The following is a 17,992-nucleotide window of genomic DNA, read 5'->3' on the forward strand; positions in this document are numbered from 1 at the left end:
CCCTGTGGCAATATGAAACAAAGTTCCCCCATCTTCATTTTCATCTCCAGTTTGATCAGTTTTAGCTTGGATAGATCTGTGGAAATGAGTAAGAGTAACCATAGCCATTTACTACTGACCGTAGTGCCAGGTAATGCTCGATCACCATCCAAACAGGAAACAAAACACATATTTCATTTTTGAAGTAGCATTTTATTTTTGGTTAGCTTTGCACATGGAGCTTCAGCCTAGTTAGCACAAACTGTGCACTGCAGGTAGCTGTAGGGACAGGAACGTTTGCATGCTATGCCTTTGCAACGCCACCGGCTCTAGAAAGCACCACTTTACACACTTTTCAAAACACCAAACAAACAAAGTAGTATTTGCACAAGAACATTGCATTATAATGTATGTAAACCTTTGCAGCATTACTCATAAATACAGCACTTACCTTGCAATGTTAGGCCATATCCCTACAAGGTAACTCGTATTATGTGAGAGCTCTCTGAATAAGGGCTTGCTGTGTTTGTAAGCCAAGGTCTGCTATGAAACCCCCCCGTGCCTTCTACAAAACTGCATCTTGGCCTTCGAGCCAAGTGCTGGTTCTGCTTGAATCAACACAGGCCAGATATCCACATACAAGTTGCACCAAAGAAAGAATTTGCCCAAACCACAGCTGACCTTTCAGCCTCATACAACGTGCTCTTGGTGTTGTTCTCTGACAATTCCAAGCAATCAAAACTTCCCCAAATGAACTCTGGTTATGGTCACCTGCTTTAATACCAGGGATCAGACTTTCTCTAGGACACAACACAGGTAACTCCTCTTGAAATTAAGAAGGGTTGCAGGGAGCTCACTGCTGTTGAAACCAGACAGCAGGAGCCAGTTGTGTTTTTTTTTTTTAGGGAGCTGAGAAATGTGTTCCTATTTTTATATTAAAAGTTCAAATTTAAAAACATCACCCTAGAGATTTAAATTGCTGGATCCTCCATTTGCACATACTCCGTATGTCAAAACTTCAGCTTTTTAGGCTGTGGCTGGGTCGACACTAGACTTGATTAGTCACAATGCTGAAAGCCCTTCACTTCTTGCTGTTTCATGGCCTCTTCATCAAGTACCTTCCAGTAAGATCTGCTTGCAAGTCAGAGGTTAAATGTGGTCTAGACAAGGTCAGACAATCAATGCCTGCTATAGTCTTGTAGGGTTTTACATTAGTTTCAGGCTTTTTTCCTGTAAATTAATTTCTATTTTAAATAGCTTGGTTGAACCCGTATATATGTATCTTTAAACTTCTCTTAAAAGTTCTCCAAATCCAAAACAGAGTTTTGGAATTAATTTCTCTCAGTGGCATAGCAGTTAGAGAGGGGTGACCACAACTGTTTGGTGCTATCTGGAAAAGTAAGAAAGGAGCACAACGAACACAGCCACGCTGCTCTTCTGTTGATCCACCCTCAACATCTGCCCACACAGCAGCAACAAATCTCCTTGCAGCATTTACCCGCTACAGAATTAATAATGGTTTTTGTGCTTTTTGTACTCTCAGATCCTGACAATCCACGGTTGGACACACTCATGCACACAGGTATCTGGTCTGGGCTCCCCATCACAGCCAGGTTTCTGGCATAGCTTTAATAAACCATCAAACTACCTATTTCAAAACCAAGACCAGGAGGAAGAGAGAAAACGGGTCACAATTCTGTCCAACCAAACCTAGGATCCTCCTCAAGATGCACAAAAACAGTTCAAAGCATTAATACTCAATGAATGCCAAGCCTGCATGGTAAGGGAGGTTTCCTCTCTCTGTAGGAGCTTAAGAAGGGTCCCACTACACTGCCTACATTTTGCTTCCATGCACAAAAACTCTCTGAGATGTATTTATTCCATTCATATGAAAACACAATTTCATGTACTTAAAAGAAAAAAAAAGGAGTAAGATGGCAGCACAGAAGGTTTTCTTCATTACAAAGTGTTTTTCCATCAGGCAATTATTTATAAGAACTTTTGTTAACACTGGAGTTTAGGCTCTGGAACAAAGTGGATATATTGTTTACTAGCTTTGCCAGTCAATCTTCTCATACAAAACCTCTCCCTTCCCCCTCTCCTTTTCCAGCCAAGTCAGTCCCTTGAATAGCTCAGGAGTTTCCTTTGCCACCAAGATCTCCTTTTCCACAAATTGTCCCTTGAATAATGCCATCTTCAATGTAGTTCCCTGAGGTATCCGTGCTCCTGCAGAGAACTGTTGAGGGGACCCGCGATGAGCGTCTGTCATGGCTTTTATCCTGAGAGGAGCAGCAAATCATCCTTTTCATGGTACTCCACATCTCATCATCTTTGTATGAATAAATTATTGGATTCATGACAGAGTTCATCAGGGCCAGGAGAAGAAACCACCTTTTAACATTCTGAATCCCACAGTAGGTGCAGTTCAGACCATCGAGCAGTAAGACAACCAGGCCAGGGGTCCAGCAGACAACAAAAGCACCTAGGAATAAAAGAGACAAAAAGACTTCAAACTGCTAGGGGTTTGGGGTTTTTTTTGACATCTTACAAGACTAATGGGTTCATCAAAATTCTACACAGAAGTGATAAAAGCAGGAGAGGACAAAATTCTAATGACAGTAGCAAAATTATATCTACTACAGCTTCTCTGCCAAGCCCTGAGCATGAAGCAGGGCAGCTCTCAGAAGTCTGCGGGGAGCAAGAATCCAGCTGCTGACAGTATCAGCTCAAACATGAGTGGGGAAAGGTCATCGCAACAGTGATTTATCCACGCTGATAAATAAACAAGAGCTCTGGAGCATCAACAAGCAGAAAAACGGGAGCTTTGAACACAGACTTCCTTTCTTCATCTCTCTCTCGTATGCTGGAGGAGAAGATACCAGGTGGCCCACTTCCACCACTGCCACTAGATGACCCAAAGGAAAAATGTGACTGCTGTCACACTACAGCTGACTCTGCAAAGCTGTGGGCACACCGCCCAGTTCATAGAACAAGAGTCACATCATTTAAACACGTCCTGCCTGGAAACCCCAGGGCTAGCGTAGGATGCACGCTGCTTTCGGTGACACACCAGCACGGCGGCTCCCCCGCCGGAGCAGCAGCCCACCTCCCTCCTCTGCTCCCCCCCGGGCTGTGCCTGCTGCGTGCGTGAGACCAAACCACTCGGACCCAGGACACAAATTCAGTTGTAAATGAAAAGAGAGAAAGAAGCAAAGATGAGTTAGCAAAGGTGAACCAGAAATCTAGCAGTCAAGGGAAAGAACTAGGGCAAAGAACTGAAGCAAAGAACAGAATAAAAAGCAAAAAAAAAGACGAAAAGGATGACAAAGTATGACAGCAGTGATGGGGAAGCAAGAAAACTCTGCAAGAGAGGCATTTCCCCCTGTTTCCCTCAAAGATAGCAAGAAACCACAGGACAAGCCCAGGAGCAGCAGGTTTCTCCTCATGTTTCATCTGGGAGGCAGGAATGACAATAGCCCCTGTGAGGAGGAAATGAGACACAAGATGACAATGAAAGATGAAAGAGGCAAAGGAGGACAAGACATTCCTCTCCCACCAACCCCTCAAAAAAAGGAAATAGGAGGGGACTAAAGGAGAAGATGTATTAGACGGAGTGAAGACAACCTGAAGAAAGCATCACTGAAATCACAATGTAGAAGAAAGTTCAACATTGTGCTTGTACCTTTCCATGTCATTGCACATCCCCACCATACAGACAGGGCTGTGGGCAGCATTGGTGGGCAGGGGGAGCATCGTGGCTGAACACAGCCCACGGCCAAAAGCTTGGGAGGGGCCCTGAACTGCCCCCTCTGCCTTCCAGCCCCCCCCCAACACCACAGCCCGCCACCCCTCGCCTTGAGCACAAGGAAGGAGTAGCCCTATGCATGATAATACTAACTTAGCACAAGCCACAATTGCTGTCTGACATACAGAAATAGAAAATTACAACTCTGCGTAACAGTCACAGTTTGAACAACGTACTGAGGAAATTCCAATCATTTATAACGGCAGTTTCCCCTTTTTCAGGCTTAGAAAAAACAATCAAACAAATAAGGATGATATCAGCTACATGCTGAAAAGCTCTCCTGGGGATGTTGGTTTCTGTTCAACAGTTTTGGTAGGGAAAGCAAATCCAGCTCATTTTTTTTTTTTTAAAGCTGCTGGTTTTCCCATATCTGCGCTGTGCCAGCAAGAAGCAGGAGGGCAGCCCCGCTCATGGCAGGACCCAGGCAGTGCTGGATCCAGGACTTGGCAGCATCTTGGGCATCCCATGGGCTGTGCTGCACAGGGGCTGGGTTCAGCAGCGCTGGACCCAGCACTTCTCCCCATCGAGGATGTTAATGGATACTGTGCCTGTCTGTTGGGTAGGTCATAACGGTGTATAAAATGAATTCCTGTGATTTAGTGAGCATTAGGGTTGCTGAAAAATGTATCCAAGGCCATGGATCTTGCTGTGAATCTATGCTCCTGGAGCCCAGACAAAATTCACCCATATGATTTACTATGTTCCAGGCAATATTGTACAGAACAAAAAAGCAAGAGGCCACCTAATTCAGAAACATTTTCTGCTCTGCTGTAGCAGGATTTTTGTGATGCTAAGTACTAATTTCATGGTGTTAGTTTTGAGATACTGGTTAAGATCAGTAAAATTCCTCCATTGCCCACTGGCATCAGAAGCTGCAAGCTGCTACCACAACACTTGTTTTTCTCTGGTCGGTCTCTATACTACACACTGGTTTGGCTCCAGCATGCTGAGTAAGCAGCTGGGACACCAGCTCTCTCTTACAGTCTGCAGTGGGGAAAACACCGTACCGATTCATTGCCCTGGGGTTCACCAGCAAATCCCATCCGTTTTAACATGCACTGGAACCAGACCACCCAGACAACACTACTGTGTCTTGCTGAGTGTCTCTGTAAGTATTTGGACAGAGAGCTTTTGCTAGCCACCAAGGGTCACTGGCACAGTCGCCAGCTCACCAGCTCCATCCAGAAATTAAGACGGTAACAAACCCTCCTTGGAACAACCACTGAAAGCATTTTGACCACTCATACCACAAAGAATGCAAGGTCCAGCCCTGATTTCATTGAAGTCAGTAGGAAAGGAAACAGATCCCAAAGCCACTTTTAACAAAAGACACAGAAATCTCTCCATCAAACAAAACCCAAAGATTGCAGGCAGGATTAGCCCGTGAACTCCCAGGGCATATCCCTATCTAGCTATACAGGCAAAACCCCAAAAGGTTTCAGTGGTAAAAGTAAGGCAAGATAAAAGGTATCTGCAGACATCTCTTTGCACATTTCCCCCACCTCACGACTGAAGGCACAACAGGGGTCAATGCAGTGACAGTGTCAGTGTTACTGGCTAATGCTTTCATGGGGCTGTGGCTTTGACTCCATCAAAAATACATTTTGCTGTGTATGGAGACAACATGAGTGATTCACACCCTGCTCTTAGCACCGCAGAGATGAAAGTGAGGCACGGCTCAGACTCCCAGCTTTGCTCAGATTTTGCTATTTTTAACCACAGGGCTTTCAGAGGGAACCATGGTTAAGCATAAATATATACCTTTGTCTTGGCCCTTTGGTGATTTTCTTATTTGCAGACTTCTTATCCCATAGGCGCTCCTCTCCCTGACAAAGTGCCACACTCCAAAAAGAATTTAATTTCTGAGACTCTCTAAACTTCACAGAAGTGACATGGAATACAGCTTGGCTGCCACATGGATCAGAAGAACAGCTGAGTCTTCCCACTGGAATATGGGAGATCAGGTGTCACAATGCCTCAAGGTTAATTTGCTGATTTTCCATTAGATTTGAACATGGGTTTTCTTGTAGATTACATAATCTCTGCTTGAAAATTAATTCCTGTGTACCTAGAAGCACTACTGATGCTTCGGCAGCATGATATCATAAAACTCTGCACATCAAAGTTGTCCCTGAGCATGCTAATGCTGAGAAATAAAAAAAAAAACAAAACAAAACAAAAAAAAGAGTGCAGTTGCTTCCAGTTGCCTTTGCCACATGTGCGCCCGAGTTAAAACAGCAAGTTACCAATTAAACTATAAATTCACTGAAACTGAAAATCATCCGCCCCAAAGCTGCTATTTCAGCAGGAATCTCACTGCCAAGTTCAGCTGAGCTGCCATATACACACCACCTGAAAATCAAGTACCCTCACACCTGCAGCCACCCGTCTTCAAAGTCAGAGGCTTAGCTTGGGCCATGCCACAAGCTCAGCCTCTTTTGCTAGGTTTCACATCATCCAGTTTCAACCAGATAACTCCCTAGGGTTTAGCGTGCCAAAGAGAAAACCTTGTTCCTCCTGTCCTGTGATGGATCATTTTAGAGATTATGGTGGAAAAAGGTAGATGACAAAGACCTGCCCAGCCTCTGTAAAGGGCCATCCAAGCCCAAAGGGTGGTACAAAAAGCCACCTGTAGCTGTGATCACCATGTACCCATGACATCACACTGAAACCCAGATTCCCCCAACTCTTAACTGTAGGAGCACAGGAGAAGAACACCTAGAGAGGACAGCAATGTTTTGCTGGAGGGGCAACCAGCCACAGGCCAGCATCCCTGGGACAGGAGGTAGAGGCAGGCAGGAGGAGCAACATGCCATCAGCACACACGGCCTCCATCCACACAGGACAAGGGCAGCAGGATTTTGTCCTGAACCTCCCAAGAAACCAAGAGAGCATGTTAATGAGAACTCTGGTGCTCATTATGCTTCATCCAGCAATAGACCACCTTGGAATGGCTTTCAGTCAAGACCATATCTAGCATGTGCTCCAAAGCACTTTCAGGTGTTTTCGAAGATATCATTAAAAATAACTGCCTTGGGCAAAAACCACGTGCTGCATATAGCTATAGGTTGTTGCATCAGTGGATGTAAGTAAATTTTTGAAAAATCACTTTGGTCACTTGGTGACTCCTTTGGTACTTGGAAAGCCCAGAAAACGTGCTATCCATTTTCAGATACATTTTGTACAGCATGCTTGAATGACTTGATCAGGAATGCACACTCCAAAATGTTTCAAAAAATAAAATTCTCATTCCTAGAAATAAATGTTTATAAAAAGCATTTCAGAGTCAAAATTTGGAGAGTTGATATGAAGGAACATGCCAAGACAGATTTCCTCTGACACAGGAGTCAAGAGTAGATCTTGCACCCAACAACACATGAACTCGTTCAACTTCTTTGGAAGAAAAGCTTATGGTTTGGTTTTGTTTCTGACTGGCAAAGTAAATATACAAAATTATGATCTCTAAAGGAGCACTCAGGCTTTCTAAGTTAAATTTGCCTGGTCCAGCACACAGTATCATTAAATGCTTTACCCGAATTATAGTTTAATCTGGTGGCTGAATAACCGTATTCTACAAGTAAGAGAAAACTACTGCTGATCTTTAAACCAACCCGTATTCCTAAAGCCCCTTTCCCTAGTAAAAGAAAGAATGAGTTGAAAATGAAGTTTAGACTGGGATTTACCTAAACATAGCAGCACAGCTGCGGTGAGCACTAAATACCTGCCACAGGCTAAAGGACCACGAGGCATTAGCAAACAGCAGCCACCATCACTGTCCTTCCACCTCCCACATCAGGTGGCTGGTGTCCTCTTCCCCAGTACAAAGACCACCTGTCTGCTCTGCCCTGCAAACAGCCATGGGTGGCACTGAGAGTTAACAGTGCTATTCCAACACTCACTCAGCACCCTCCAACTTTGGCTTATACAAAACTAAAATAATATTAACTATATAAAGACGTGTAAGTTAAACAAGGCTCTGCATATTTATTTATTTGCACATGATTTCCTAGAAAGCAGCCTGTGGTTCTGCCTTGCATAGGGAATGCTTAGAGAAATAATTTTTTTAATTGTTTTTCTTTTTGTCTCTTTCCAATGCAGGGGTTAACTACAGCCCACCCAATGCTTATGCTTTAGGGCAGGATCATGTTTGGAGCAATTTAAAATTTTTCTGCAGGGATTTTCTACTTCCAGGTGGATGGTTTAAGTTTCATTGCACAAGAACTTCAGGGGGAACAAAAGATCGGATCTTGCTCCTGCAAGTAGAGGGGGAGACAGAAACAACCAACACATTATCTCTACAGGTGCCATAAAAGCCAGGGAGGGAAAAGGAAGGACAACTAGGGAGGGATTTAGAAGGCAAAGGCTCCAGCAGTGGACAAGCCAGCTTCAGGAGACACCTGAAGCTTGTACTAGAGATCCAAGGCCATACTGTATCACCATCTGAAAGTATTTTGCACCATGCAGCTTTCACAGAAAGAAAGTGAATTCTCCTTTTGCAAAGCAAATCTCTGTCAAAGTCACAGACCCGCCAGGCATCTTTTCCCTTCTCCAGGGAAACTGTGGCTCCAGGGGGAAGAAGTTAGTTTGTTTAGGAAACAGCCAAGAGGAAGAAGGGCAAAGATAACTATCCACATCCAGCCATAGGATTCATGGCCTTGTGCAGGTATTAGAGAACATTATTTTGAAAATATTCTATTAGGTAGCTGTGAGTCTTCACAAGCCTTCCTCCAAAGTGATTTTGTATATCTTCCCCGAACCCCCCCCCAATGAACTCTAGATAATTTGTGGTTTGTAGCAAGCTGCCTACCAAACAGAGACGCTTTTCTTCTTCACATTGGCTGGTCTTCTCCTTCACATTTCTGCTTGGTAAACACTTATTTCATTATCTAAAACAGACCGGAGACTAAATGATTCCAGCACTTTTAAGTTTGATGAGGGTCTTCTGTTTTGTTTTGAGGGGGTGGCTTTTGTTTGTTTAAAAAAAAAAAAAACACACAAAAAACCACAACAACAACAAAAAACCCCCACACAAACCTGTTGGTTGGCACTGCCAGCCTTGCACACCATGGTTTGTAGTCTCTTACCTAAGAGAGTCATAACAGTCTTCATAAGCTTCACAGGAGTTTTCCTACGGCTAATGGAGCCACTAGTGTGCGACGACAAGACGTTAGTTTTCCTCTGGACATACATGTAGATTCTTATGTAAACCACCACCATAATGAAGAAGACAACTAGGTTTAAGATGCTCCAGAACACCAGGTAACTTCTGCTGTAAATAGGGGCCAGGGATGAGCAGGCAGTAATGTCACAGAGGCAGTTCCAACCCAGGGTAGGAACAGCACCCATGAAAATAGCTATGGCCCAAATTGATATAATTAAAAAGGTCACTCTCTTCTTCGTGAGATTACTGTGGATCTTCATCCGCATTATAGACATGTGCCGCTCAACAGCTATGACGAGGAGATTCACCAGGGAGGCTGTCAGGCTGGTGTCCAGAAGACCCTGACGCAAAAACCAGCGATTAACAGTTAATGTCTTTGATACTGGGCCAGTGTTGAACATCAAGAAGACATAGGCAATTCCAGCAAAAAAGTCTGCAGCAGCTAAATTGGCCAGGAGATAGTAAAAGGGAAAATGAAACCTCTTGTTCTTGACCACAGCTGCTATGACCAATGAGTTTGAAATGAAAATGAAAAGGCAGAAAAATGTCCCAAAACACAGAACAACAATAAGCTTTGGCCCTGTCCACTCATCTACTGTGTCAGTGTTTGTCTTGTTATAAAAAAAGTCCATGCGCTTATCATAGTAGCATTCATTCATCCTGGATTAAAGCCCCTGCATCCTAGGGAGAGTGGAAGGGAAAAAAAGAAAGAAAGATTAAAAATCAACTATTGGTCCTTGCTTCAATCACCATACCCAATTTATTCTTTTTCTGGGGGAGGGGAGACAAGACAGGATCATGAGGGGGTATATATTTGGAGGCCTTAAGTAAAAATTCATATTGTGCAGAGTTAATGCAGGAGGAGGCATTCTGCCCACTGGAGGACTGCAGTGCACGACATTTCGATGAATCAGAAATTTTCAAAAGACTTACCTGCTTACAAAACCCCAGCGCAGTCCCTTTGCACCAGCAGTCATATCATACTGGCAAAAAAGTGGAAGCTAAGAGGTTAAAAGTGACTTTCTTGAGGTCACAAAGAAAATCTGAGCAACAGCCAAGCCATTCTTACTGTGAAGTCTCATGTTTGAGCCACAGCCCCATCATTATTTCCATTTCTCAATGTATCCAGTCAGGACAGTGAAGCATAAATCATAACTCTTCCATTGTACTGACTAAGCAATAAAAGGCTGGTTACCGGAAAAATAGTTTTTGGGTTTTCAATTATATATTAATAAAGACAATAATATATGTATGTAAGATGCTCCAGGCATATCTATTCTGAACACATGCCTGTTATTTACTGCTACAGGATTTAAGTAAATGTGCTGAAAAGGGAAAAACATATTCTACATTTTTGACTACTGTGGAGCCAAGGATTATTTTATGGGGCTGTCAACCCAGAGCCCTGTGAACACCACACAGCCCAATTATCTTCAAAGCCAAAACACGGCTCCCTACCCAACCACAGGATAAAGCAAGCCCCAGCGACAGCAGTAGTGCTGGGTTTTTTTTTCCTTATACCCACTCAGCACTATTTTGGACACGGGGCTATTAAACATGATGGAAGGGGGAGTCTGTGTTCCAGATTACATCACACTTCAGCTACTCCAGTGAGGTCAATGGCAGCTGCCTCGGCAATTTTACTGCCTTTATTACGAACCTGAATTTAAACTGAACTCAAACTAATTTACTTGGGCAGCTCTGACAGCAATTACTTGTGACCAAACGCCATGCAGGGTCTCACAACCTAGTAGGAAGGGTTTGTGTCTTATCGTCACGAGCCCTCACATTTGCTGTCAGTATCTGAATAAGGGCTTTAACAATGACTTCATTAGTAGATAGTGCATAGGAAAACCTAGGAACCCAACCATGGCACAAGATCCTAATCACATCAGATATTATGCAGAGAGGCAAACCTGTGCTTGACTCTAAGGGCAGTGAGAAGGAAGTATCGGGAAACAAAGCTGCAGGAGAGGCAGCCACTTCTTTTACAAAATGATATATTACTTAAAACATCAAATTCAAGTACAGAGTCAGAACAAAGAACAATTACTTAAGGACAAGAAGTGGAAGGAAACAAGTAAATCATACCTTGTGCTGAAATACTACAGAGCATCCCTTCATCTAAAAATAAAAGAGCCTTAGCAACTCAGGTCCACCATAAGGAGTCAACCGGAATTCAACGCCCACCACTCCCTGTTCAGGGCAATATGATAGTGTTGGGCAGTCTGTACATTCCCCATTCTCACCTAGGAAGTACTCAAAAGTCAAATTAAGTCTCTCAGTGACCAGAAGTCCCTGAGAAGCTGCAGACAACAGCTAACCAAGCAGCTGAGTGGTGGGTACCCTGCCAGCCAAGATGGCTCTGCTCTTACCCACCAAGGCAGTAAAGGACTTGCTGAGCTTGATATGAAGCTTTTACAGACGAGCCCAAATGCCTGCAAATAGAAGTAGCATTTTGGGCAGGAATGGCAGAAAAAGAAAAAAAAAAATCTGTGAAAATTATAGGGAATTTTTTCTGAACATGTTGTATCTTACTATGTAATCATCTCAACAGATGAATCCCTTTCACTTGCAGTGACAGGAGAGTAAAGAGATCTGCAGATACTTTTTGCAGTTCATCCAGAGAACAAGCTTAAAGAAATCCAAAATATCAACTATGAACTTATTCTGAATACTTCAGCTTATTAAGATCCCATCCCCATTTGAAACAGTACCCAGAAAAAAAAATAAGAAAATCACACATCCTTAATTCTCTACCAAAATAATCACACTACAAACACTCACTGTCACACAGCAGAGCTCAAATGACAAACGATTTTGAAAGAGATGTCTTGAAGTGTTGAGGTAAGGCAGGATGGAGCAGAAAAGCATCCAACTGAGGTCTTGGGGTCACAGGGCAGACTCTGGAGATATCCAAATGGAAGCTGCACCAAAGCTGTAGCTGAACTGGAGCTAGTTTGCATCCCAGTTCTTCAGAGCAGAGACATAGCACTCGGCTGTCTGTACCAGCCTGTGTGTAGAAAACTCCTGTCATGTGGCGGTCCTTCCAGACAGTGGTTTATTTCACACCTTCATTTTGTCCTAAGTCCTCAGCAGAACCAGCCTGGCCTCAGGGGAGCTGTGTAGCTGTGACAAAGCTCTGCAGCTGTATCCTCAGTGGTCCTGGCCGAGTCCACATCAGGCATGAGAGACGTGTAATAGGATATCCCATATTTCCTGGCATGTCACAGTTCAACACATTGCAGGACTTTATTCTCCAAGTCTTCTCTTCTGCAGCCGAATTAGAGATGTTTATCTTAATCACAGCAGGTTTAAACCTAAAAAGAAAAAAAAACCACCACCCTTAAATATTACATATTTCAGATTTGTTAAGTACACAAACTTAAAGACTCAGGCAAAAAAGTTTTAAAAATAATAGAAATTGAAACAGTAGAAAAACAGCTAAACTGGCCAGCCCAGCCTTGTAAAGACAACAGAGAGTCTTCCAGATTCTGCAGAGCAGAGAGCTCTCCAGCCCTGCTACTCCATGCAAAACTGCTTTCTTTTGCTTTGTAAGTGGCTCTCACAAGCTTGATATTTCTCATTTTTTATGGGAAAGGACAACAAACAATCTCCACTCACCTCTTCTATGCCACTCAGGATTTTATAGCCCTTCCAAAAGGGCTATGTAGACTTCCAAAAGCTTGATGGCAGTAACCACATATTGCATATTCTACAGACGGGTTGAGCTATTAGCTTGCCAAAGTCACTCACAAGCAAATGCATCAAAACTTTGCAAGTGCCAAAAGCATATCCTTGTCAAAAAGGTTATTTTCCTTATTTCAATCTACTTAATTATTTCAACCAATAGTGGCTGCAAAGATCAGAAACTGATGGACTGTGAAGTGTGTTTTGCTCTACCACTCTGAGTAAACACGAGCTTTGAGTGGGAGAAATCATCTGTTCCAAAAATCTCAAAGGATTTGGTTCAGTTAAACTGCTTTCAAATGCAAAAGCACGCATTAAGAATTCTTCCCAATCCACTACATCTTGAGCTCTGTTTGTCTTAAAGACAGCTTGCATATCTGAATTGATTTTAAGTTCCTCTATGTAAGCGCAACTTGCATCAAGTCAGATGCTCTTCACCATTTTAAAATAAAAGTCAAGAATTTGCATGAGTATATAGGATTATATTACACCAGCTACCCAAATAAAGTCAGTGAAATAAAACATCACCTAGATAATGTTTTAGACAAAAGCTTCAACTAGTTACAAGCTAACATACTTTAATAGTTGTTATTCAATTAAAATCTAGTTTACTTCCAGAAAGGTACTAAAAATCTGCATATTTATAATGAAATTTAATATCAGTTATTTAAATCAAGGATTTTTCTGATTCCAACTGTGATTAAAATCACCTTTGAAGTAACTTTGATTCAAAAATAAATTCGGCCTGTAAATCAGCTCTCAGTTACTCAATATTAATGCAGGCATTTCTGAAAGAAAACTCAAATAGCATTTTAATGAGAAAGTCATTACAAAATTTAGCTTGCAAGCCATAATGTGACTCATGGCACACCCCACTGATTTTCTGCCTCTTTCCCGTCCATTAAAAACCATTGTTTCAATACATTGGCCACAACCTTATTGAGGGGTTGGCGTCGGTTTGGGGGGGAGTTTGATGGCTTTTGCCCTGCTGCTGTGTGAATGCAACAGGGAGGGAGCCCACAAGTTTGGGCTGGCACCGTGAGCTACTGTGAGCAGGTTCAAGCCTAATTTGCAGCTGGACGGAAGAAGCCATAGAGCAGGGCTGAACCTGCAGGAGGACTACAGTGAAGCCCTATGACAGGACTGAAAGTTCGCCTGGGGGAGAGGCGAGGGAAGTTCGCCCAGGCAGAACCTGGTTTACTGCTGCTTTCCCTCAGCTGGCACAGGGATTTCTGTGCAGAAATGCAGGGCAGCTCAGCATCCAAAAGGATACTCCCTGGAACAGGAGGAGGGAACGCGGAGGCAGTACAGCCCGGTCAGGTCCGTGGGACGGCACGGAGGAGAGGGCAGTGCCCGGGCTCGGCCTGCAGCGTGGGCACACCGCCAGCCTGTGCCACAGCACTTCACCTCCCGGCTGCCCCCCATCCCTTAGCAAAGGCCAGGTATTAAATACACATCTCCGTCAGATATTTTGAAACTTATCACAAAAGCTGCTTTTCAGAAAGTAGAGTTTATCACACCGGCTGATCGCAGGCACCGGTGGCAGAGCAAGGAGGCAAGGTGCCTGAAATACTCTCTTTGCATTCAAACTGTTACTGTAGGGAAATACGAAGCAGCAGCAATTGCCCATCTGCACATACTGTTTAGGCTTCTTAAACTTATCCTACAAGCAGACAATGGCCCTTGATACAGGACCACGAAAGGAGGATATGGAGGCTTGCAAACCGTGCAGCTCTGGGCAAGGGCTCCCTGCAGCAGTGCTCTTGCCTGCACCCTGTGCCACAGGCAGATGTGAACACTCTCTGGCCCTTCCTCTTCTTCTGGTTAAAAAACTGCCACTACTTTTATTTTTCTAGTTTTTATAAAAGAAAAAAATAAAATAATAACTCTGTTCCTCACTCCACTCCCAGAGGAAGGTGCAGGCAGCAGAACCCAGCTCCAAGCTCTACAGACAAGTATGACCAACTCAGAAAGGGAATCGGTTCCTTGTTCCCCTCCACACCCCAGGTACATGTCTGGCCCCAGAGGAAAACAACAGCCACATGATTGCACAGTAACCCAAGAAACCCATTCAGGCTACCTCAGCTCAGAAAGAAACACCAGTGCAGAAGAGGGTGTGTAACACAGCAGAGGCCAAAAATGTTAATATGTAACTGTAAGAAGGAGTTTGTGAGGCAAGTGCACTGCTCTGCTTTTAATTGTCTTCAGCAGTTGATTGATATTATAACAAAAAGCAATTCAGAGAAACAGACTGAAAGGAAGCGCATAAGAAACACAAAATTATGCCCAAATATCTCAATCTAAGCTAAAACTTTTTTATCTGGCACCGTTAAAGGACGCAGTGGAAGCCAACACTTGTTTAACAGGTTTTACAGAGACAAATTCTCTCAGAAGTAACTGTTTCACATTTTGTTTAATAAGGAAAATCTGTGGGCTCTCCCTGTACTTGGAACAGCACGCAACATGGCCCACTTTAAATAACTGAGGATACACTTTTTTTAAAGCCATTTTTAAATTCAGCTCTACAAATTAGAAAAAAAAAATCTTATTAGTAAAAATCTGTAAGTCTCAACGGGTAAGTTTTTAATCCAGATAACTTTATTGGCAAGGGAATCTACTTCTGGCTGTGTTTGGCTACGTTTTTTTCTTTGTAGCTTAAGTATTCCCAATTTCAGATAATTGGCTGAACTCAAATCAAGCACGCACAAGCAGCATTATCCCATTATGTTGGTCTTCCACCCTTTTTAGATTAAGGAGAGCAGAGTGCCACATCAATTTCCACTCCAAGCCTGCTTCATCTCCATAATGTTAACTTGATGGAAAGTACAGCAAGGCTCGGAATTCCACCACGGTTCTGGTCATTTCCAGTAATAGTCCATTTTAATGGCATAATAATTTGGACTGAAAAGGAAAGGGGGTGGGGGGGCGGTGGTGGTGGTGAAGGGAATCAAGATGGTTCTATATGCGTGTTACATTTCAGAAGCATAAATCATTTGTCCTTGAATTACCTTTGACAACTCTTACATATTGGTGGTGGAAACGTCTACGGTTTTATTGTTTATCATGTAGCCTTGGTATTGTATGCAGGATATAGGGTACAAACAAACGCTCTTTAAAAAAGAAGTATTAAACCTACCAAAAACATAGAACCTCAAGACTAAATATTTAAGTTGCAGCGAAAGGAAGCAGTACCGCCAGCCATGGACCACAGTGCTCTGTACACAGACTGGTGAGAGGCTTAAAAGTCACTGTCAGGGCACAGAAGTGTCACCCTGTGCCTGTACGCTGCAGTTGGCATGGGCAGCTGGGCTGGGAAACACAGAGCTACAGGGGCACCTACACCCAGCTGTTACACAGCTCAGGCTTCAGCTCCTGAAACCCTGTAGTATAAAGCTACCCTGCTACACTAAATTACTTTTTAAAGCTCTGATCCGCTACAAAAAGTTGTTGGGGACGGATACTAAGTAACTCACTAGTTACCACAAGTTTAAACTTCAGACTTTGGTAATTTAAGACTTTCTGAAATTATGGTTTACTAAATCTATATATGGAGTTCAAACTAAAAACTTCACTGCAAAGCTTTCATTTAGTTTCCTTTAAGTGTGGTTCTGAAAGGAGCTGGCAGGTCATCCTATAATGCGGAAACAGACACAGCATTTAAAGTCTTTAAAAGCCATTCAAACAGCCTGTACATTGTGAAACATGCCTAGAAGAAAATACCTGTTCTGCTTCTAAACTAAGTTTTCCATTTCTGCAGAAATTCCAGGTCTGCTCATCACTATCAGCTCCATTTCACAGTTCAACAAGTCAGCTTTCTTTCACAAAACCTACAGAATGTGAATACAGTCTAATTTCAGCACAGTCACAACTAAGTGAACTTTAACTGTTTATTTGCGACACAGCTGGTGAGGACCTGAATCACTCCACTGCTCTTTAAAACAAGTCACCTGACTGTATCTGATCTGTTAATAGACTCAGAGCCCTGGTTTGCAAGCAAACATTTCCATGGAACTGGTAGAAATGGTGGGCTCCAAGAAATATTTGCTAGAGACATGGAAGTGGAGCTAATAGCTTAGAAGTAGAAGCCAGGTACGTAAATCTTTAATACTCAAGAGGAATATATTCTCTACAACGTCAAACTTTATACTTCAGAGATTCTATTTTATTGTCTGATAGCATAAAGATTGTGCTGGAGGATGTTGCAACATGGTTAACAGTAATAGTAGCATTGGAAGATATGGATACGGTCAACACAATTTGTCTGGAACTATCAGCTGGCATTCTGCAAAAAGCCAAATACATCTTTCACCTTTAGTTGCTGATAAGAGCTGCTGCACCTTTACTGATTGCACAAATTAGGTTGGTTTTGTTTTGGGCTTTGTTTGGTTTTTTGTTGAGTTTTTTTTAGATTAACTTCATCTTCAATACACAGATAAACTTAGTGAAATCAAACTTTTCATCATATAGCTGGATTTGAGTTGTGCTTCCTGCTACACCTCTTAGAAGACCATAAGAACATGCAAGAAACTACATACTCTGCACAGCTTAAAGAACAAAGCTACAGCAATGCACCTTACCAATCTGTCACAAGAAATGTCTTTTTCTAGATTTGTATTACAGAAGGAAGAACAGATCTACCTACATGACCTCTGGAAACACAAAGGTACAAAAGTGCACTTAATTTTTGCTGAAGGGGAAAAAAAACTAATCAAAAGATATAATGCAAAACAATGTCATAGGATTTTTCAGTGTATCGCATAAATTAAGACGATGCCTCATAAAAAAAACTGCATAAAAGAATCTGTGCCCCCGCCCCGCCATGCGCTATAAACTTTTTACCAGTGCCTCAGCAGGGCCAATCCAGATGCCCCAATCCAGAGATGTGCAAACCGAGTTTCCAATACACAGAAATTCACCCGTGCACAGGTAGGAAGCAGCTGTGTCTGTAGGAAGCGTTACCTGTCCCTACAGACAGAGCCGCACAGGTGTCACGCAGCTGCAGCCCCACCAGAACCGGGGCTGTGCCTCCGGGGGGGCAGCCCCCAGAGAGGCCGAGCCTCACCCCACTTTCTGCTCACCGGCAAGGGGAGGGGGGGAGCTGGCGAGGGGGCTCCAGCATCTGTGAAACGGGTTTAACAAAACTGCCGAAAGTTTCGTCCTGCCGGACGGCTGGGAAAAAAGTTAATAAATCACGCAAGTTCATTCGAGTCCGCGATAAAGCTCTTCCCATCGCCGGGCCCTTCCCGAGCCGCCGCCGGCCGCCCCACCGCCCCGGCCTCGCTGCGGGTGTCCGGGGGGGCTCTGCCCCGTCCCCCGCCGCCCCACTCACCGGCAACCTCCGGAGCTCCGCGCCGCCG

The 17,992-nt window shown here is 43.4% G+C and overlaps 1 protein-coding gene across 1 annotated transcript; it reads right to left on the reverse strand.

The window, feature by feature from the left end:
* Nucleotides 1-270: 270 nt before the first annotated feature.
* On the reverse strand, nt 271-17,992 carry LPAR3 (lysophosphatidic acid receptor 3). Its single transcript, XM_014939046.1, has 4 exons — nt 17,965-17,992; nt 11,733-12,265; nt 8,869-9,626; nt 271-2,461 (listed from the first exon to the last, which is right to left on the reverse strand). The coding sequence occupies exons 3-4, from the start codon at nt 9,602-9,604 to the stop codon at nt 2,112-2,114; spliced, it is 1,086 nt and encodes a 361-aa protein (XP_014794532.1). The 5' UTR covers nt 9,605-9,626; nt 11,733-12,265; nt 17,965-17,992; the 3' UTR covers nt 271-2,111.

The sequence above is a fragment of the Calidris pugnax genome, unplaced genomic scaffold (assembly GCF_001431845.1).
Source record: "Calidris pugnax isolate Ruff unplaced genomic scaffold, ASM143184v1 scaffold18, whole genome shotgun sequence".
Lineage (NCBI taxonomy): Eukaryota > Metazoa > Chordata > Aves > Charadriiformes > Scolopacidae > Calidris > Calidris pugnax.